Source organism: Pagrus major, chromosome 16 (genome assembly GCF_040436345.1).
Source record: "Pagrus major chromosome 16, Pma_NU_1.0".
In the NCBI taxonomy this organism is placed as follows: Eukaryota; Metazoa; Chordata; class Actinopteri; order Spariformes; family Sparidae; genus Pagrus; species Pagrus major.
The window spans coordinates 13,687,764-13,710,611 of record NC_133230.1 but is presented as its reverse complement, the minus strand read 5'-3'; the positions used below and the strand labels follow the sequence as shown (position 1 = coordinate 13,710,611).

The following is a 22,848-nucleotide window of genomic DNA, read 5'->3' as shown; positions in this document are numbered from 1 at the left end:
TGTGTATTTGCACCATTGAAAAAAATTGAACTTTAGCGAAAAATTTGCATGTGTTCCAAAGGCTTTGCTGAGGAGTGCCAAGGATTTTACATTGGATTCTGCTCTGGAGCCATTTACGGACAGGAGGAGAGCTTGAGCAACATTTTTATTAACTTTTGGGGTTAAAAAGTGGATCTCACTTCACTCCTGTTTATCAATCTGACAGCAGCAGCCATCCGTGGAGGTAAGCTCTGTTGTCGGGTGTTTATGTACTGTAAAGATGACTGCAGCTAACTGGAGCTTGAAGGGGCAGAGGATAGAGAACTGGGGGTCGATGGTGAGTGCTGGATTCAGCTGACAGGCTGAACTGACTCATGCTGTGCCAGCTTAGCTGGCATTAGCTTACAGCTAATGTACAGTACAGTGTTCTGGCTCTTTGGGGTAAAACCCAAGCAAGGTAAATTTGCATTGTGTTTGGTCTGAACACACCACTGGAGGGACATTTGTGCACTGCCAAAAAAGTCATGCAATGCTTCTTTTAACATGGGATTGCAGAAATTATTTATTTTCTGCTATCGTTCCACAAATCAGCATTAAAAAACACACGCAGAACAGTAGATGTATAGAAACAATATCTTTAATATGCTACATCATGTAAATATAAAAGTCACCATCAAAATAGTCTCTCACATATAAATTCTTAACATCTCATAACCTGTTTCCAAAAATAAACTACATAGACAAACATATTGTACATAAGAAAATAGAACTACAAAATGATAAAAGAAGGAACATTACTGGCTCAGGAGTCAAATTTGCAAGAACAAATTGTCCTCTGGTTTTGGGTAACACCAAAAGCACACAGATCAAGTTGCATTTTTCATTCCAGTGCTATGTGACGAAAATATAAACAGTGTTGCAAAATTGTGCTTCTGCGTTGCTTGGTTTTGCTGTCCAATGCTGAATATGAGGTACCGATGTCTGGATGACGATTTGGATGAAGCTTAGGTGAACATTTACAGTAAAGCTTTGTTGACAATGAAATATCAGAAACATTTGAACCCAGTAAAAAGCTACACAGCGATCAAGCGAGTTAACCAGCATTAAATGTCAACATAAAAACGTTGCAGGAGAATAAGAGCTATTTTTCAGTGGATCTTGTCTATTTGTTTCTTTTCGTGGCATTTGGTTATGTTCAGCATAGTGTGTCTTTGTAAATTAGCTGTGAGTAGTTGCCGGATAATCAAGAAAAAAGGTGAATAATGCTCTGTCTGACCCTCTTTTCTCCCTTTGAGTTGAATAATGATCCAAAAAACGGTGCTACACATTCATGTTCTTTGATTATGATTTTGGCAATTGCTTATTAACACACAGTTTCAAGATACCTGATTTCTTTCCCCTTTGTATTATCATAAATAAATAAAATAGGTGCAAACAGTCGAGGAGCAGGAAGGTGGTTTGTGCTGTCACTGTGCCCTGTCGTTCATATAAAAACTTCCACTCGTTGCACACATGCACCCAAGTGCTCAAACGCACTGTCACACAAAAGTAAAACACAACATAACAAGAGAAGACTCGACCGCATATTGTTCCTGAGTCCATTTGTGGTTTTCCTAAAAGATCAAATCTCCTTGGAAATGCCAGCACACATGAAAAAGACACTAGCAGAAACTATCACACAACTAAATAAATATAGACAAATCAAATTTTTTAAAAAAAGGTAATAAGTTAAAGCACAAAAAGCAAACACTTCTCTACCTGAGTGAAAAGAGTTTTAAATAATTCACAGCTTAACAACATCCTCCCTGATTTCATATTTGAAACTGACATTTGGGAGGAAGTACAATCACTGAATACCCTCAGTCTTTGGAATGCTCTTCTTTTGGTGCTGCGCTCATTGGATTATGGAAGTTTATATCTCCCGTTATGCCCTTCACGGACAATATCGGGAGTTTTATTTGGCGACATCTCTTTTCTTGGTTGATGGTATGCTGTATGTCCTTGTTTCCCCACCCCTCACTGTCCTTCTGTTTTCACTGCCGGCCGCTTGTGGAGATGAACAACACTGGCCCTCTCCTGATAGGCTAGTGGAGAGCTGTGGTGTGATGTAGCTGATTGGGCCATGGGCATCGATGGTGCGTTAATCGCCGCCGTCAGAGCTTTCAGCAGTATGGTGGCCTCCTTCTGGTCCTCCTTCCCCTCACCTTCCAAGGCACGAGCCAACCAGCGTTCCACGGCCTCCTCCACCTGCGGCGCCGACGCCGTCTCCGTGAGCGTGTCGGCCTCTTGGCTGGCGTCGAACCGCTCCACCATCTCTTTCATGTGCGTGTTGATGGGGGCGTTGGAGTTGGCGAGGCAGCAGCTGCGCTGGTGGATGCGGAGGGAGAAGCGGTGGAAGAAGGCCTGAGCGCAGAGCTGGCAGTGGTAGGGGCGATCACGGGTGCTGTGGAGGCGGCGGTGCAGCTTCAGGTGGATGTACTGGGTGAACTTGGTGCCGCACAGCTTGCACTGGTATGGTTTTTCCCCGGAGTGGAGGCGTAGGTGTGTTTTCAAGTTGCTGGTGCTACTGAAGCGTTTGTGACACACCTAGAAGGCATGAAAGGAAAGGTTTCGGTGAGCGGCGTTGACATGACTGAACACCTTAGAAAAGTTTTATTGTTTGTCTGGAAGAACTTATGTCATTTTTTTTGTCATTAATAGTGGGTTGACCATGTTATTCCAGTTCTAATTTTCTTTCTTTGTAAGACTAGTTTCTATTCTCTGTACACTCACACCCATAAAGTCACACTAGCAAACAAGCGCATAAAGATGCTGTTATGAAAAAAAGGTGGGTCGTGGCTCATTGAAAATCAAACTTGACTGAGTTACCAGAGAGGTATGTGCGTGTGTTGTTTGTACAGTCACACTCTCGATTTTAAATCAACGTCATTGTGAGATCAGAAAAGAAGCTGGTACAGAAACATACTCTGAGGTCATGATTTTCGACATACCTGACATTCATGTGGCTTCTCCCCCGTGTGGACCAGGTGGTGTTTCTGGAGGTGGGCCAGCTGAGTGAAGCTCTTTTTACACAGGTTACACTGGAACGGTCTCTCGCCACTGTGCACTCGGAGATGGACCTACGATCATACAAAAAAACAGTCATGAGCACCGGTGTAAAATTACAAAAATTTTTTGGTTTAAGTCAAGTCATGATAACAAGATAGAGGGATTGAAGCTGTTACCTTGAGGTTTGACAGCTGTCCGAACGTCTTGGAGCAGATGTTACATTCATATTTGATCTTCCCATTCTGCTTCTTCAGTGGGTAGGGCAGGGATTTGTGGCCGGGGCCATTGCGCGGCGCCGTGCTGCTTTTGGTCGTAGCCAGGCTGAGATTCATGGCTTCCTCGCAAGCAGAGGGCGACTGCTCGGGAGACTGATGCTGACTGCCGGGCTTGGGGAGGGGGGAGAGCTCTGGGGTGGCTGGGGCACCTCGCGGTGGCGACACATTCGGTGTGAGTTCTTTCAAACCCCCTTGCTGGGACGGAGGGTAGGGGAGGGAGACCGGGAGTAGATTGGGCTGGCCGATGGGTGGATATGGGAGTCCGTCTGTGCCCAGGTAGTTGCTGTAGCGGAGGGATCCCCTTGAGGGCAGCATCCCAGGGAAGGGAGGGGAGTACGAGGGGAGGAGAAGGCGGGGATAGTGTGGGGCATAGGGAGGAAGGAGCTGGTAAGCAGGCTGGAGGGGTCTGGATTGAGGGTAAAGGGGGTAAGATGAAACAAGACCCTCCCTGTGGCCGTAGAGGCCGTGGAGGTGTAGAGGGAGATTTCTGTGCTGGGACTGGAGTTCGGGATGGTGCAGGTATGGGTGATTCAAGCTCAGGCTGGGCTCTCTGTGCTCGGGCTGAGGTGAAGGAATGATCCCCCGCCCTTCTGGATCTCTGTCGCTGTTCTCCTCCTTCTCAACCTTTTTGCTGAAGTCCATGACCTGGTCGTCAGGCGTGTCAGGCGGAGTGTCTCTCTCCAGAATCTCCACGTCTATCTTCTCCTCGCAATCTTCATCTCTCTCTTCTTTTACCTCTTCTTTTGTTCGTTCCTTGAGCCATGTCTGCTGAGGTAGGTGCTGTTTGGTGTACTCTGGCTCATGGTCTTCATCAGAACTCGTGTATTCTGCGAGAAAGTAAAATAAAATATGAATATAAGTATTTTCAAAGAGCTAGATGACTTTAAATAATGGCAGCAAATAGAGAAAAGATCTCACTTCCATATCTAATCAATTCCCAAATTCAAGTCAAGATGCCTCACATACGCAATCACACATCCGCCCACGGAAGGCACTCCCTCTTATGGTAAATGATAGTAGTTTCAGTTTTGACTTGACGCGTAAACCATATAATGAAGGTTTCTGTTTGTCAATCGAAGTAGTGATTTTGGTGTTGGAGAGTAGGCTGGTGATCAAGCGTGTGGGAGTCCATGTATGCGCTGTAGGACGACAAGATTCTGAGTTTCATTTGTGCAACCTTTTCTGGGTATCGCTGTCTTACCGGCCACAAGACAATGTGAACCACCTCTTCCTTTTTTTTTTCTCCCTTTTCTTTCTGTTTGTGTGAGAAAGTTTCTGTGTTCATCATGTGAAAGTCCTTTAAAGGGCTGTACCGCTGTTTTTGGATGGTTTAACCTATTTTATACTATTGGTTCTAACTTTGAAGACACATTATGCCACTGCATAAAAAGACCTTTCTTGTGTCATATATTTAATAAATGTTTCAAACAATGTTCAAACTCAGAGAAATACCAAGTTTATTCTCGGGAACTTTAATTTGGTCACCTGTTGCTATAACGTCCAGGAGAGAGTGAGGAAGGAAGTTGATGATCGAGGCTAAACATAACGCGACTAGAACTTTAAAACATTATCTCATGCCTGAGTCACATAGGTAGATTTTCTTCAACATCTCTCACGCTACTTTCCTCTTTCATTTTGCTTCTTGTTTTACATTTTGTGTGTTTAAATCCCCATTAAGGATTTTCCTAACCAAGTGTTTTACATTTACATTTAAATGTGATCTTAGATGCAGCCACTGGTTTCCTTTCTTCTTAAGCTTGAAACAAGAATTAGTTTGCAGGGACTTGAACCGTCATTCCTATGTTTTCTAGATTATTACAGGTGCACAATCATGTATTTGTAAAGCCCAAATGCATTCATAATATCTTCTGGGTTTGTGAATTCAAGTGCTGCCACCGCAGTACCAAAGCCGCCAAACTGGATCGCCTTCACGGAATAACAGAAAGTCAAACCCGTAAGACAAACAATGACCGCTCCTGGACTTTTACAGAAAAGGAGAGGCGAATGCTTTTAAAACCCTCGAGTGTATAAAACAATGTAATGATACCGCCTTGCGTTAGTCACCGAGCTGAATGGCGACGCAGCTGGTGTATCCAGTTGGTGTGAGTCATTTTACCCTCACCGTTCAAGATGATGAGGGTATGACTTGCAGTTCTACTAATAGCTGAAAACAAATGACTCACATAGGTACTTTGACCGGCCATTATTCCCCTTCCATTTCTCCTCTCTCCTTCAAACTCCCACGTCATTTACCACATCTACCACTGAGATTTGTGCATCCTCCATGGCCTTACATAAATCTTTGGCTCTCCGCAGGGTGCCAGACAGAAGGAAATAACATCAAGCCAACTATCAACTATCTTTTCTGACAAAGATAACATCAAGTGTTTTTCACAGGAAGGGAAAACTGTGTCCTTTGTTTTCGTTTTGAAGTGAAAGAATTTTTGCTGATAAAAGAGATCCTCGTCCTGACGCAGACTTTGTGCTACGTGTTCAATCACAGCAGATCAAAATCAGTCGTTTTTATCAGATCTAGTATGAAAATAGCTAGAATCTTTGCGGGTAATTTCCCCTCGCTAAGTTATTCTTGGAGGTGATTCTTACAAGATCACAAGGTGATGGAGTTGGTTATTTTGGTTGTAGGTGATCAGAAAAAAGTACCTCCATCAACTTCCATCACATTAAAAACAAAAGCAACTAAAATGTGCATACACAGCAACAAGATATTAGCGAGTTTATTTTTAACTGAAGCTTCTGCTCCTGCCGCACTCACTCTGTTTGATGTCGGCCTGCTGCTGGCTGCAGAGCCTCTGGGCGAACTCCTGGCTGTACCACACCAGCAGCTCCTGGTTGGGCTCCACCGGGCGGATGGTGTAGAAGTAGATGTCCCGGTTGTTCTGGCACGCCACCAGGTTCTGCTCTGCCAGGGAGCGGGCCGGGTTGACGTAACGCATCCAGTTGCTCCTGTTGACGTCATAGCCATCAATGAAGTTTTGAAGCTGGCCGCCACTGTAAATCTGGTGGAGGAGATGAAGAGAGAGACGATGTGGATTAAAACAGGCACACAGAAACTCTGATTTGTCTTTACTAATTGTCAAAATTCATTAGTATAGTTCAATTTTTACCACCTGTTGGGACATTGCCGCACATGATGCTCAAATTCTTAATTTTTAAAATACAATTCAAGACACACAAATCTGATTGAAATGCTGACTAAAATCCACATAAAATCAAAGCAATCAATAAAAAAATGGAAATAAATCAATACATCATCAGAACAAACTTTAAAACTATTTAAAAAAAATAGAGAATATCAGATAAAAGTGTGAATAATCACCTCTGCCATGTACAGTTAAATATCCTTTCCCTTCTTCAGTTATCAGTCAGTATATTTTGCTCCTACGGCTCTGCTCTGTGTGTCCTCAGTGTTGAACTCTTGAGCGTGTGTGTGTGTTTACGCCTGTGCTTTGCACTTTAATCTAGCGTCAGGAAGGAGGCGTGGCCTTTCTCACTCTCCCTCTTTCCTTCTCCTTTTTGTTTTCTCTCTTCTTCTCACTTCTCAGTAATATCATTGTTTCTGTCTTCTCGTTTATTTTTATGGAACACACGGCAGCGGCACATTTATTTAGGATCAGTGAAAAAGTGTCGGCTTATAAAAGAAACAACAAACAAGGTGAAGGGAAGACGGGGAGTCTGGCTGCCTGCCAGACAGGTGCTGGCAGGGAGCCCAAAAATACAGGCATGCAGGCATGGCTTTTTTGGCAGCTCGTTCACACACACAATCATATACCTGTGTGTCATGTGGTTGATATGATAATCTCTCCAGGAGTACGTCAGACTTTCACTATTGCCCTGGGGCAGGAACACCCCCTTGCACAGGTCTTACAGGAAATAAAACCGGAAGGAAAATACACAGGATGGCAGCGAAAAGCCCATTTGGGAATTGACTCAGCAGAATAGAAAAATTTCCTAAGTGACATAAGTTTGACGAGAGAGAAAGATAAGAAACATGACTCGAGGAATAAAAGGGGGGGGAGGGGGGGGGCAGGTAAAGGATTGTCTGAGTGTGTGTGTTGAACAATAGTCCCTTCCTTTGTGTATGTGACACATGTTGCATAGGACTAAATGCCGGTAAGGCTCTGACGACTGTGTCCGCCGTTACGTGCCACCAGTGTTCCTCCAACTTCCTCTGAAATTTTTAGCAAAACCACTGTGCGCCAGAGTGATCCGTGTGAAAGCATTGTTTTGTTTCCTTACGTGTTGACTTGGATGTGAAACTTCTGTCTGAGTAACTGACCTTGTTTTTTTTATCATGAATAATAGAGGAAGACTGAAACGGTTGCTGCTCATCTGGCCATTTTCTTAAATTTAGATTTGAGATTTGTCACACTGAGTTGGATTACCTTGTTGATTCCTAAGTTTGACCAGACATAGAGTTTGTGTATATTGTAAATTTGTGTAGATAGATTGCATGTGTGTATGTGTGTGTTTCTCTTACCCTCCAGAAGTATTTCCTGTTGGCCTGTTTGGGGACGTTGTCTTTGGTGTAGATATCTCCTTGCAGAGGGCCGAAACGAGTCCCCTGAGGAATGTATTCTTTGCTGAACACGCCTGTTACCTGGAACACAGACCAAAGACATCATTAGATTTCCCATCTAACGTCAGCACATTTTTGAATTTGAAAAATTTTACATATTGCACCTTTAAGGTTGGTAGTTCTCTCATTTTAAAGTGTAATATAGCACAATGCTTTTGTTTTGTCCATTGTTTGTGTCTGGCAGGTTCTCTGCCTGAGTTGCAGTCGTGGTAGCTTCATCACGTTGACCCAGACAGCTCTAGAGCCAAGTTAAAACCCGCAAGGTGACACACTTTCGAAGCTAATAAGTTAAGCGAATGAAGAGAATTACACTTTCTCTGACCTACTCCACTGATCTCTGACCTGCTGTCCTCATAAACACCGGAGAGAGAGGAAGCAGTGTCACCTGCTGTATGTCCTGTGGGCTTCATGAAAGCTGCACTTAAAATGCACAGAAGACAGTACTACACTTTTTGATTCTGAGACCACAAATCAGTTTTAAAGGCAACACTGACTCATTTTGCTGTATGGACTGTTTGCTTCACAGCGTAACTGCCCTGATTGCAAAATGTTTGATCTATAGATGTGGAAATCAGCCTCCAACCTGTATTTTAAAACTTGTCCAGACAAAAGTGAAAAATGCATGGTTTTTTTTTTTTCTGTACAATGAGCGGGAACCTTTCTGTCAAGATGTGGTAAGAGCAAAACTCGACATGTTCTGTACGTTATTGAGTCATTTCCAACCCTTCAGAGGTAGATGATCTATAGGGAGGACACACAGGATCTGAAAGTGTCGTCTTTGTTATGCAGAATAGATTTGTGATTCACACTTTCATAGAAATTGCACAGGCTTGGGGTCAGACCCTGGTCGCAAACACACCCAAACACTCACACACGCCATCAGGCAGCAGCGTCTGTGGCACACAGCCTCGGTGTCTTGAGGAGCTTTGTGTTCAATCCTTAAATACCCTCCTTCCCCAACCCCCCATACATAAACACACGCTTTCTTCCTGCCATTGAGGGATCGTAATTCAAACTGACCCCCAGAAGGATTTTCATGGCCTTTATTTGTAAAGGTCAAACCTTAAAAAAAGCCAAACACCTGAACACCTTGTGATTATTTACCACACTGTGAAGATAAGACTCATTAAATTATGTAAAAGCAGTTAATTAGAAACAACAGGTCATCGAGGGCGGCAGGAGTGTGTGTGTGTGTGTGTGTGTCAAGCAGCCGTCGAGGCAAGTGAGGTGATTCCTGGATGCGATGAGCCGGTGTGACAGCGACATTGTGCTTCGCTGGCGTTGCGTGACTAACGAATCGCTGTGGCCGCCGCCGCTGCTTAACCGCTCAGTTCAGCCAGGTTGGGAGGATGGGGGAGGGAGGGGAGTTCGAAGGGGGAGGGAAGGGTGTTGAGGAACGGAAGAAAAGAGGGTTGGGGCGTTCTTAAGTGGACCCACGCTATATTACACTGCTGCACGCCCTCCTTTTCCCCCAATCCCTCGTCTTTTCTTAACCCTCTCGAAATAGCTTGTGCGGCCGCCAGGTTGAAGCCTGATGCTTGGCCGGCTGCCTGTCCCCAACGAAAGTTAATCATCTGGTTTTAACCTAAATCCCCCCACCCCCATGCACACACACCATCCTCTCCCCAGCTCCTCCCTCCCATCCCCTCCGTTGCCTCTCTCTCGGCTCGCTGGCACCCGTTGCTGATGCCCCATCTGCCACGTGCCCCCTCCACCCTTCGTCGCATTTCCTGGCACGCTTCGGAGCAAAAATGCGAGGAAAAGGAAGTTTAGATAAGGTGGAATAGAAAGATAAGTGGGCCTAACAATCTTCCTGAATGTCAAAAGTGTGCATGACCAATGACTCCGTTCTCAAAGTTTTCTTTCAGAGTCTCAATTCCTCTCATCTATCAGAAAGAAACAAGTGTATCATAAGCTCACCTGAGTATCAAAAAAAAAAAATTCCCCTTCCCTCTGAGCCTTCCTGTTAACTGCATGACCTATGCCTTACATTTAGGACGACACAAGTGTGCACACCGTCCAACAAACCCACACAAAGGAGCGGCTGTGTTTTATGATCATCGCAGGAAATGAATTTCCCGTCTACGACAGGGCAAGGAGAGAAAGATTCACATGACACCATCTTTAGGAAGGGAAACCACTCAGTGGACAAGGGCCCGCTTGAAGCAATGCAGATTACTGGCAAGCATGTGAGTGTGCGCTCGTGCCTCGTTTTCATGTTTCATTTCTTATCTGATGTGTTTTGACTCACTTATCACATGTGGATGTCAGATATAATTACCTTCTCATGAGTGTGTTGATTGATCAGCTGGGACTGACGGCATGTGAGCACAAGCAAACGGTAAAACCACGCTGTGAGTGCGTGTGAAGCTTTTTGTAAGACGCGTTGGGCCGGTAAACAAGGTCTTGGGGGATCGAAATTAGCTCTTGAAGAGATTTTATCACTTTAGTTTGCATGCTTTTCTCTCAAACGCTGCACATAGAGAAGAGAAGAGATGAGAGTGTGAGAGCCAGGGAAGAGGAACGACGACAGAAAGTGTTGCCAGAAAGAGGAAGGGGCCAGCGAAGCCGACCGCAGTGCTGCGTGTTAAGAGCGACTACAGAAGAAGTGTGACATCTTTCTCTCTCTGTCTTCCTTTTAAGATGGGGACTCTCTCTTAAGTTGCAGAACAAATACCCCTTATTGAAACCTTCCTCGGCGACGTGATTGCACTGCTTTAAAGTGGGTAACATGCTCAGGCACACGTCGGCTCTTACTGCGAGCCAAACAGTCACTTGACGGAACGGAAATAGCCCAGGGGTGTTGCTCCTTCTGACTCACCTGAGTGGGAGGCGACGTATGTGATAAAGAGGCCGGACATGGTTGTAAAAAAGAAGCGAGGCGAGAGTGTTGATGTGATTAGATCACCTAGTGGAGTGTGTGTTTACGTCCCGAGTGTCTGCATGAGTTGCAACAAGTGAAGTGTAACGAAGCTGCACAATGGCTCATACATGAGCGTGACATAATGGAAGTTAAGGTGGCCAGGAGACATGAGAAAGGCCCCTGACCTCAAGCTGCCAGTGGCCTCGTGTGCACTGGCCCACATTCACTCACACACATGCGGTACACTCTGCTGTATATGTGGTGAACTCATTAGTCAGCAGATCTTTTGTTTCCAAGTAGCCCGATACAGATGGCCCAACAGAATGTTATGTAACAGAATTAATATGTTGAGGTGTCAACACTAAAGCTTTAATCTGACAAAACTGACGGTTCAGACACAGCATCAGCCGATGCAAGCAGCTTAAAGTCGCGGTTAAAGTTTGTTTGGTTTAAATTTTCCGTTCTGTACCTCAACAGATAAACAATCTTACCTCATTGTCGGTGCCGTATTCGAAGGTGAGGTTTCGTGGGATGGACGTCATGGCTTTGGGCAGGCTGAAGCTGGGGTCCGACACCTGGTCCGGCACAATGTAGGTGCAGTTGAGGGCGAAGTCCATCTCCCTCCAGCCACTCATGTCTCCCCGTGTGCTATCCAGCTTCATGTTGACAGTGTAGAATAAACTGTGAGCGATGGATTCAGGCTTTCGGGCTTCTTGGCTTCAGTTTGGTTCGTTTCTGTTTGGTTTTGGTTGCTTTGGTATAAAAGTACTTTGGTTTTGGTTGGGAAGGTCCCTTTTCTTAGGTACGCTGGTTAAAGCTCAAGATCTGAAAAAGGAAAGGAGAGAAGACGTTAGTTTGTATCGCATTAACTTTTAAACTAAAGTCCAGTCTGTAAGAATTCCCAGCTCGTCAAGTACTGACTTTGGTTTCTGGATGGCAGCCGACCCGACATACAATCCCATAGCGTCAGTATTTGATTAGTTGGGAATGAGATTCAAAAAATCAACTTTCGTACAAATGAGCCGTTTAAAGTGAATTTTTTGAAAGAGAGAAACCTGACTTTAAAGTTTGTTTTTGTGACCCACTGCAAACTGAGCCAGCTCACCCCAACCTTGAGCATGAAAACTTATTTTTATACAAGTCAAACATTACTAAAGCAGCAACCTCCAAAGTGAACAAAATCTAGGGCTGTAATTGCCACACTTTTTCTGAGACTCACTATCTCCCACTATTTAAAAATGCCATTCATTATTCAAGCAGCCAGCTCCATTCATGAAGAAGCAAAGTTCATTGACACTGTTCTTGGCCATCATCCCAGCACTCGCCATTCAGTTTAACCAGCCGTTTCTTATGAGGCCAATCGGTCAACTTGTCCTTTTCTGCTCATTCTGTGCCACTTAACTGTCTCTTATTCATCCAACGTTATCCTTGCAAGCAAAAAAAAAAAAAAAAAATGACTTACTTTCACACATTCATTCAGCTGTAGGATCCTCATTTCTTTGGCTATGTCATCCCTCGATTGCTTTTCTTTTAAAATCTCCTTTCTCCTCCTTGCACTCTCTCTTCTTTCTTCAGTTTTCAGGGATTCCTCTCAGTTAGATCCTTTGGGTATCCGCTCTTGCTGTGTTCACTCTGTCACTGTCACCAAGAAACTCATGAGCCTTGGATTGCGCCAAGCTTTTTTAGCTCAACGGCCCGGCCAATCGCAAGCCGCCGTGGTCATGTGACCGAGCCATCTGACACACAACTGTTGGTTTTGGACAACAACATCAGTGACGTTGTACACTTGGCCAGCAAGTGGGCTGTTGTGATGAATGCTTGGACACATACACACACACACACACACACACACACGTCCACGCACACACAAAGAAGACATGTTAATGAATGAATAAAGGGAGAGCAGATGGCTGGCCTGTTGCCACTGAAAAACACACTCATAGACTTTTGCTTGGTTTGGCACTTAATGAGCAATCTGCTGCCACTGTATCTCCTTGACCTACATCTCACTGAAGAACATCTTTAACCGAGACCCTTAAGACCCCTGCCACACACACACACACACACACATGCGCACACACACATATAAGAGAACCTATACAAACACATGAGCACATTTTTTCTTAAATGTTTTTGATTTAATCAGGAAAAAGTAAAAATAAAAAAATGAAATACATGCATTTTCCCTCTTTCTCACGCACAGATACATCCCTGGCCCTGATTGGTGCTCTTAACCCACTCACAGGTACAGATGTAGGGCAGGTCATCCACTCACGCCACTCTGGGAAGGGACTTAGACACCTGTCTGGTGAGCGTCCCCTTTACTTTCAGACATACGGAGTCTATATCGAGCTCTGGGTCGCCTCACCTGGCGATCTGCGTAAAAATAGCCAGGACAGGAGAGAGCGTTTAAAGCAACATATGGACGGTCAGAGAAGAGAGTGTGACTTTTTAAAATGTAAACATGCAGTCTGTGTTAAAAAAACAAAAACATTTGTGTTTTCAAATTTAAAAATGCCTTAAAACAATTATGCCTTTATGTGAGTCCACCAAAATTGTCACGTGGAATCAGTATCAGTTATTTTCCTCATATGTGCCCATGGGCTTGTGAAATTAAGGTTTTTCACCTGTGGTGTCTCACATTTCACAACTGAAACATCCGCCATAATCACTTTACCACTGGTGACACATCTACCTATAAATCATGACTAATGTCTGCATTTATTACTGTAATTTACAGCGTGCTTACTCATCCAAATTTACCAATCTACATAAACTGCAAATGGCTTGCACAATTAAATTCCTCAACTTCCAGTTCCTAAAAAGATGCACTACTGTTCTGTTTTTCAATAAAACTCTAAATGTGTATGCCTGTTGTATAATTTAAAATCTGCCATAAAAGCCCCTATAAAATATTATGAAGGCTTAAACAATATAAGTTCAACAGTGTTGGATTTCTAGGGTTCATGTCATAGTTAAAGAGAAACAGATGAAAATGTCATGGCAACAAATTAAAGGTGCACTATGTTGTTTTGGGGATGAAATTTTAATCAGAAGACAAAGATCTTCATTGACAAACAAACTAAATAAACAAACTCTCTTTGTTTACACGACTGAATAAACTGAATAAACAAACTGACCTTCAAGGATAACACAGTTTTATACTTTGTTTATGTTTGGCGGACCCTGCCACCTTTCTAGCTTCATTGTTTATTCAGTTATGGAAAAGATAAAAAAATTCTGAGTTTGAAATTCATCTCCAAAACTACATAGCGCTCCTCTAATCAAAGGGGTACATTTATAGTTAATCAAACTTAGTTGATAGTTATTTTACTGGTAACAAACAATAAAATGCTTTATAAACCATTTATTAAGCAGTGGCAAAGGTTTAACGACATCGGTTGCAACTTTATAATGGCCATCTAAATAATGTTTACAGATGAACGACACAGTATTTATTAAACATGTATTATTATATAACCTCTATTATTATTATTATTATTATTATTATTATTATTATTATTATTATTATATAACAACATACTGTGTAACCAATAATAAATCAATATTTCCATTATTTTTCATTCCATTATCATTGTCAGTACTATAAATTGATAAAGCCGTATCTTTGTTTCAAAAAAACATATAACATATTTGTGTCCAACACGGACCCCTCCTCCTTTCGCCCTTTCTTTCCTAACTTGGCTGGTGAAATAGTAAATTGGCTGCCATATGGCAAGACTGCTATCCAAGAGTGGAGCTTTACTTTACTGCCCAGTGTGGCGTGGGGGTTAATGGTGCTGGTAGAAGGAGTGTGTGTGTGTGTGTGTGTTGTGGCAAAGGAGGGGAGGTGGGGATTTGGGTTCTTTCACTGGCCTGTGCCTGGCTGGGCTAATTTCTCTAATTTGCAGACAGTCTGGGCTCAGGCTCAGGGCTCAGAGGCTAAAGACCCGGCACTCCAGGATAGCGGGCTAGCCGACTCATCTCACTCCTAGAGGCACATCACATCCGGGACATGGGATAGCTCCAGACACACTTTTTCCGGGGAGGGAAACCTCTCTCTCTCTAGCAGAGCAGAGGGAACTGGGCCTATTAGCAGGAAGAGGGAGGGAGGGAGGGAGATAACGGCACCAGACGAGACGAAAAGGATAAGTGGAGAAAAGACCTGAGGTCAGCTATATTGAAGCTGTCTGAGACAGATGAAATCAGACAAAGTGATGTGACCTGAAATGTGATAACACAAAGTCAATGTACCTGGGTGTTTTGTAATAGTCTGCTCTAAATACACGTGTTGCCATGCAAAAGTCTAAGTGTGTACAGCTCTAGTGTCAGTCACAGTGCAGAGAAAGCTGCCACCTGCTCCACCAAATGTTGATTTTAAAAGTGAGTTGAATTTACTGCCGCTGAGAAGATGCACAGTGATAGTTGTTGATGTTTTAAAATAGCCATTGTGGTTATACTGAAAGAGAAACTGTGAAGCACTATATGATGCTCAAGGTAAGAGAAGTAGGACGGTAAAGATTGAATTGGACATCCAGCAGGAGTGACCACTGCTAATGTTCGCATTTACATCCAGTAGAAATCAATTAAATGCATGAGGTGGTAGCATTTTTAAAATATTTTATTCTAGAGTCTAAAACAAAAAGAAATGTTCTGTTTTGTGGTGACAGCTAACCCGCACAATGCTTCCTAGATATACATGAACATAACATGTGAAAGAATTAAATGTTAAGCAAAGTACAACAAAGGGCTAATGGTGATTTTTCGGACGTGGTACATCTGTCTCCCTCTGTCTCCCCGTGCTGCAAGAAAACAAATCGGGCAATTAGGAGTATAAAGTAAATAATCCTATTGTTTACCCATCAGTAACCACTGATTCCACCACCTAAAGCCTCATTACGCGTGTACCCCAACCAATGGGCAAGCAGCCCATGAAAGATGTGTTGCGTAATTGTGCCTTTTCCTAACTGAATTCAAGTTTGGTTTAGTAGTTTTTAACATAATATGAGATAAAAGATCAAGTTATGAGGAAAGCTTAAATGCCCTATCTTTAATTTTTATGACAATTAAAACATCAACTATATACATTTATATAGTTTTTAGCAACTTTGTGTGTTACTACTTATATTATATACACATAGTGATTATTAACCAAAACAACAAATGAGTCAGTTTCTTTTGTCTGACATTTCACTTTAATTTTATTTAACACATCTACATTAAAAAAATGAGTGCAAAATCCTAACTCATTTCCATTTAATAGCCTTTTGCAAAGCTTAAAGTAACAATTATGAAGCTTTTCATTGTAATAAAGGTGTGTTAAGTCACTGTCTATCACCTAAGGAGGTAACGCAATGGTGATTTAGCCTATGGCCCACTGATAAAGGTATTACAGTATTTCTGTATTGTCTGTGGCAACATTCCCAGGAAAAATGTGTATGCCATAGGCTATGTACCATATTGACATTTCCACAAAACATGTAATATCATGTTCACATTACAGGTTTATAACCCAACAGCGGAGAGGATTGTAGTGGAGTTACAGGCGAGAAGGCTGCCAGGCCATTAATGGCAGTTGGAGACTGAGTTTGAACATTTGGAAGCGTGACACCTCTTGATATATTTAAGGATATCTTGGGCCAATTTCTGGCAGTGCTTGTGCCAACAAAAACAGATGTTTTTGACAGAAAGTCGGGACATCTCCAGTCACCTTTGACCAAAATAACCAGAACAGTGAGTCGATACAGGATCTTTTCCTAACCCTAACCAAGTGGCTTGTGTGCCTAAGCCTAACCAGAACATAAGCACAACATTGTGACAAGAGAAAAGCTGAACATTTAACCTGAAGAAACATTATGTTGCAACATAGTTTGAACACATCCGGGGGTTGCAGGAACATGCGTTGCCAAGATTTATTCTAATGATTGGGTTGCAACTTCGCAGCAAGGTAACCAACTCCTTTTACTGTTCCCTGCAAATTGCATAGTCATGATGGTGCCCTTTCCCACATACTGATGGAAAAAGGCCAAGTATCGCCTGACTTCTTCATTAGGAGGATGAGGTTTTGTTTTGCTTCCCCCAGAATTCTGTGACCTATAGCAATTCAGAGCATTTCCCTCTGTTGCCAGTACAGGTGTCGCCAAGTAAAAGTGGTACTGAGATCTTCAAGATTGGTGCTTTAAAGACAATGAGATACTGTTAACAGGACTTTTGTAAGGTGACACTGTGGTCAGATCCAGCAAAAGAAAATAAGGAAACACCAGGTGATAGAAACTCACATGATGACTTGTGTTGTTAGACTGAGTGTTTTTCTTTCAGTGAGAAAGAAAGTGATAACAACCCGGTCATGGAAGAAATGAGACAGCCCACATCGCTTCTTGAGAGCTGCTTGGCCATGAGTCAGAGTCTGTGTCCACCTTCCTCCTGTATTGGAAACATGCCACTCTCCGAAATATATGAAACTAAGGGACATGTGATGATGTTATGTTTACATTACTCGCTCTGTCTTTCTTAGTTTCTGGGCGCCCCCAATCCTTCTGATTCTATTGGTTCTCCCCAGGCTTGGTGTTTTTCCAGATCTGCAGCGGTAAACAGTAAACAGCTGAGCGGCAGATCCTTCGAAACAAAAAGAGGATTATTTGCCTGTTAATGCATTGTTACCGTGGTACTGCAGTTGTTGTCCCTAGCGACACCCACATCTACATTACCAGGAAGTAGATGACTTATAGGAAGTAGGCGGAGATACATCACTTTTTACGGCATTGTTGTTTACTGAGGGTGGCCGGCTTAGTTTTACATCAGATCCCTTTAACCAGGAGGATTAACCCCCGCTGATGAACGTTAAATATGTAAGATTATGTTATTGCATTTGGTCACTAACATGCACAGGCAATTGTTTTCCTGGAAGCATCTTTGTTTTGAGGCTTTTTTTTTCTGAATGGGTGGGGGTCTTTTGCGGTCGGAAGTCCTTTTGTTACCAGCGTGAAATCTAAAGCCAGGGTTTGTCCCTGGGATGCTTTCTGTTATCTATGCCTGGAAGATGTGATCTAATGGTTTATGCCAACAGATACGTGAGACACACCTCCCTCTGAAGTAGAATTTTCCAAGAAATCATGCTCCATTTCCAAGGACCTCTCATCATACCGTGTGACTTGGCAAACATCTATCTTTGTCCAAATAATAGAACTTGTTTGACATGTTCAGTTGCTCCAGGGGATATTGTTAGTTCACTGGAAGGGGCCTTTGTGTTGCAACGTCAAATAAATGACAGATAAGATTTAAAGCTTATGGAAGCAATCATTTTTACATATGGGGGTGGGAATCCTATATGCTATCTATAGGTCAAGGGGGTCAACATACATAATCCAGGTATGATTTGAAGTGCAATTTTAATCTTTATGTATAATCTTTATCAATCCACAGCAGCAGACAACTCCAGTGTTCCAAGTGTTGGCATATGTTTTTTCTATCATAAGAGGTTAGGGGGGAACAAAAACACTTACTTAAATACTTCTTTTGTCCATCTGTCAATGTTCAAATTGTGTGGAGCTATGCCAGATTATTTGGAAGCGAGGCAAAAAAACAACAAAGAAAATGAAAGTAATGATCTAAGGAGGGGCTGTTTAATTTGGAAGTCATGCTCACCTTTCCTAAAAGCACTGCATCCTGTAAAGCCAGATAAATAAAGAAATAGAGGGAATGTTTTCAATACTATTTTCAATAAAGTTAATATATGAACACGTATAAAGTGGATTAATGTGAAAACTTAAGCATTGTATTAACATTGTCTCATTTTCTTAGTAAAATCAATCTTCTGAAAATGCCAAATGAGTTGGTGGTTTTGTGGTTGTGCATTCTGAAACTGACTGACAAAATATGAACTCTGTGATATAGCGATCACATATAGACCACCCAGACTCTAAAACTACCTGACAACCCATGCATCACTCTGTTGCAGACAGTGCATTTGCAAAACAAGTTGCCGGCCGGGATGTTGCGAACCCTAATCCTGCTCCTGTGTGGTGCATGCATACGAGCATGAGTGAACCACTGCAGCAGGGACAGCCTGGGGCACACACCCTGAGCTGAAGTACGAGCAAGCCTTTGTGCAGTGACAGACACTCGGTCAGAAGCCAAAGAAGATGTCAATAAACAGATGCCGAGCTGGAGAACAAGGGAACCGCTGCAGCAGGGAGGGACAGACTGCTGTTCAGAAGCTAAACCAGTAGCATAGCTCAAAGCACACGCCTGCGGTAGTGAGCAGTAATTGACAGGCAGGGTAGCCAAGTCTGACTGAAGGACATTAACAGACAATGAATAGATCTTAACAGACTTTTTACTTATGTATTTATTAAAGAACTTGTCAAAAGGCACGGGTGGAGGACCAAGAGTCGTTTATGAGTCAGCTTCATAATGACAAACTGAGTGGCTTTAAAGAATCGGTCCGGTCATCATTATTGACGGGCACTGCGTTTATTTATAGCATGCATTAGCAGTAGTCCCTACTAGCCCTGGCCTTTTTGCCTTATTGCAAATCAGTGACAATCAATGACTCAAATTTGCATTGACAACTGACTGCCAAACTGTAATCCATTTACCGTAACTATGCATGACACACACAACTCTCCATATTACAGTCATTAACTACAGTAGAAATGAAAACAGATGTAAGTATGGAGCACTTTTTCAGCCTTTTTGCACGTCTGCTTAGCCTTATAAGGTAAACACTAAGTGAGAGCTCACACTTTCTCACCAGAATCTGTGGCAATAAGGCAGAAGAGTTTCTCGGAGGCTGACTGTGACAGACAAAAATAACCGATGTCGTTTTCACACCTCCTTTGCCATCACAGAAGAGGAAGGAAGAAGACGGACAAGCTAGAGGGCCTCAACAAGCAACATCCTTATCTGCAACATCTTAATCAGTCTGTTTATGTCTGTGTTTATGGTAACTTTAAAGTGTATGGTATAGGGGGGTTTCCAACTCTTCTAATTTCAATCCGAGCAAGTACGTGTGGTAATCTGTTTTTGTCAACAACATTTAATCACTGGCCTCTGGTTTATTAAATTAAATTACACATTATATTATGTTTTCCGCACAGCTTTGTTGGCTTTATGACATCAAGTCTTTTTGTATCTCGTCCTGACCCTGACACACTGCTCACACTAATGTCAATGTTAAGTGTCAGTGACACCATCACAAACATTTTGCAACTATTTTTTCTCACTATTGACGGTCAACTTGCCATCATTTACAACTCTTGTTCTGTGGTGCACGCTCTGTGGGACGGCCTCTTCTGCTTTTTCAGAAAACACGAAGCGCCTATTAACAGTTGTCTTGAGCCCACACAGCGTGAAGGCAGATATTTGTGACTTAAAAAAAGTTTAATCAAGAGGTGTATGTGAGATGTGTGTGTAAGATGATGCTGAGATTCTCTCAGTTTAGACATGTGAAAGTTCACACGTACAGTGGTGCAGCAGCTTCTAGTAGCAGAAGGGGCATATGTTAATGGTGCAGCATCTACTTCGCAGCATCTCAGCGAAAACAAATGTATTTACCAGATTCCTTGCGCTTTATGTGACTGGGATGTACTGGTTTTCATAATGTAGCTCTGCAATCAAATGACTAGCCTTTTATTTGATTAGATTAGTGTGTAATCTGATGTAATGTCCCGCAAACACTTTTGAGTCAGACGCAATAAAAATATGACAACACACACTAAAGCTGGCGGGACATGCAGGGACATGCTGCCAGAGGAGGGCCAACTTTCTGATTTAGCACCTTTTTTAATGAGCTAAACAGAAAGACATTTTTATCATGTAGTAACGGTGGAAGAGGTAGGTACCATTATTACTATGTGCAATCAAAATCTTACTTAAAGGTGCTTTTTGTCAGAAAAGTTGATTTTTGAGTCTCATTCCCAATTCGTCAAATAATGATGCTTTTGGATGGCGGCCAACAAAGATGTAAACCATCTTAGAAATTTAAACCTGACAAAGAACACAGTCACAAACACACAAATGCAGGCGAGTGACCATCAACCGGGGAGACGTGACAGGGCCACGACACTTTTTTGTAAAGAGTAACAAGCCGAAATAGTTGAATTAATCTCTAACAGTGTATTGGATTTTATTTTTATTTTTTGTATTTGTTACTGCCACCAAGGAGGTTATGTTTCCCCCCATTTACATTTGTTTGTTGGTTGGTCTGTCAGCAGGATTACACAAAATCTACTGAAAGGATTTCTATGAAACTTTGATGGGTTGATGTGTCTCGGCCCAGAACAGACCCCATTAACTTTTGGGGCCGACCTGGATAAAGGGACGGTTTCAAGATTTTTGTCTCATCTTCCTTAAAATTTCTCTTTATATAGTTTATTTAAAATATACAGCTTTCCATGTCATATAAGCAGAATATGCTACAAATATGGAAATTCAATGAAATACATACACATACACAATAAAATAAACCAGCCATTATTAGAGTAAATTAACATTATTGCCTCCCACCCTGCCATGCTGTTATGATTGTAGAATGGAGAAATGAAATATACCTATTAATGTAATATCTGTTCATTTGCTGTCAATGAAAATATATAGTGTAGCTAGCTGCAGATGTTAGTTTTATCAGCTGTAAGGTACGACAACCTCAAAATGCGGACAGTGCTAACAGATTATGGCTCATTAGCCAGCACATTGTGCTAATTTGTCATTTATAATGCTTCCATAATCTTTCCATGCCACTCAATTATCACAGGGTGTTTACCTCAATCCCCTACTTTCTGAACTAATGAGTCTCTAATGAGACTCTTCCAGCCTAAAACCCTAATTATTGCTAACTTACAGCACATGCAGTTCATGTCTAGCGGGCCCAAATCCAACAACAGTCGAGTGAGGGGGACATTGGGGGTATTGGAGGACTTAGAGGATGGTGTGACGGGGATGATAGGGATAAGAAAGGGGGTGACGTAAGGGTGCAGCACGCTTTTGGCTTGTGGTCAACAGGTGGGCCCCTGTGCACCACCGCCCCCCTCCGCAACCTTTGCAGACCACCAGCTAAAGAGAAGGACTTTAGCCAAGATCTGTCTGGCAGACAGAGAGGGGGGGATTTCAGCACCAAATCCAGCGGATCAATAAAAATGTCTGCTAATTAGGCTTTCCAGAATAGGAAGGGGGAGGGCCTGGTGCGGGATGAGAGTGAGCCAGAAAAGAAAGAAAAGAAAAACACCAGAGCAGCCAGTGCTGATTCAGAAGTCTAGACAGATAAAGAAAATCCCCAGGCATGCCCGCTGAGGAAATCAGGTGAGGCACACTAGGTGACACTCCACCTTGCTCTGTGGGTTGATCCAATGCAGTCTTGCCAGGCATCAGTCTCACCCTCCCACCATCACTCTCTTCCCCAGTCAGAGGCAACCTCCCAGGCAACAGCGATCAGTTTCTCTGACCCCAATCCTTCCTCCTCCTCCTCCTCCTCCTCCTCCCTCCACCTTTTCCTTGCCCCTCCCCCTTCCTTCCTCTGGACATCACCACTTTGACCTAAATCCCCTTATTTAATCTTCTTCTTCTTCTACTCGTCTTTTGGATAACAATCAACCCCCTAATTGTCTTAATCTCCCTGGTCTTTTATTGTCCCCGGGGCGTCATGCGTACTGCAGAACAAAAACATTAACCACAGATCAATACTTGGCATCAGGCCGCAACTACCACCATGGTCTTTATCGATTATCACTAATTTAAGGCCGGGCCGCATGTACTGATTATGGGTTTAATTAAAATAAAAGGAGGGTGGGGTGTGCCGGCTTTGGAGGACATGCAGAAATAATCTCTGTTGTTTGTCAAAGAAACATTTGGGTGTCTTGTTTCGTTCAGAGGGACTGATATTCTGCTGATAAATTCACTAAAATCACTCGGTTTTTTTTTCATAGAGAGCAACATTTAATAAAGAGATAAATCAAAGTACCAATGGAGGTAAAGAACAATACATTTTGAAATGTGATAAAAAAAAATATTAGCATTTTGTGCATCGGTGGATTAAGTCTGACTTGAGCAGTTGTAAACACCTTCTTCAAATCTCCCCCCAAGCCTCTTGT

At 42.7% G+C, this 22,848-nt stretch overlaps 1 protein-coding gene across 2 annotated transcripts; it reads right to left on the bottom strand.

The window, feature by feature from the left end:
• Positions 1-598: 598 nt before the first annotated feature.
• prdm1b (PR domain containing 1b, with ZNF domain) lies at positions 599-11,424 on the bottom strand. 2 transcript variants are annotated; one of them, XM_073483639.1, is made up of 6 exons: positions 11,254-11,424; positions 7,801-7,920; positions 6,076-6,319; positions 3,204-4,129; positions 2,970-3,098; positions 599-2,565 (listed from the first exon to the last, which is right to left on the bottom strand). In XM_073483639.1, exons 1-6 carry the CDS (start codon positions 11,422-11,424, stop codon positions 1,996-1,998), a joined length of 2,160 nt encoding a protein of 719 aa, XP_073339740.1. In that variant the 3' UTR covers positions 599-1,995. The 2 variants fall into 2 exon arrangements, with proteins under 2 accessions (XP_073339740.1, XP_073339741.1); XM_073483640.1 differs by lacking the exons at positions 7,801-7,920; positions 11,254-11,424 and adding an exon at positions 6,640-6,754.
• Between the last annotated feature and the right edge of the window lie 11,424 nt (positions 11,425-22,848).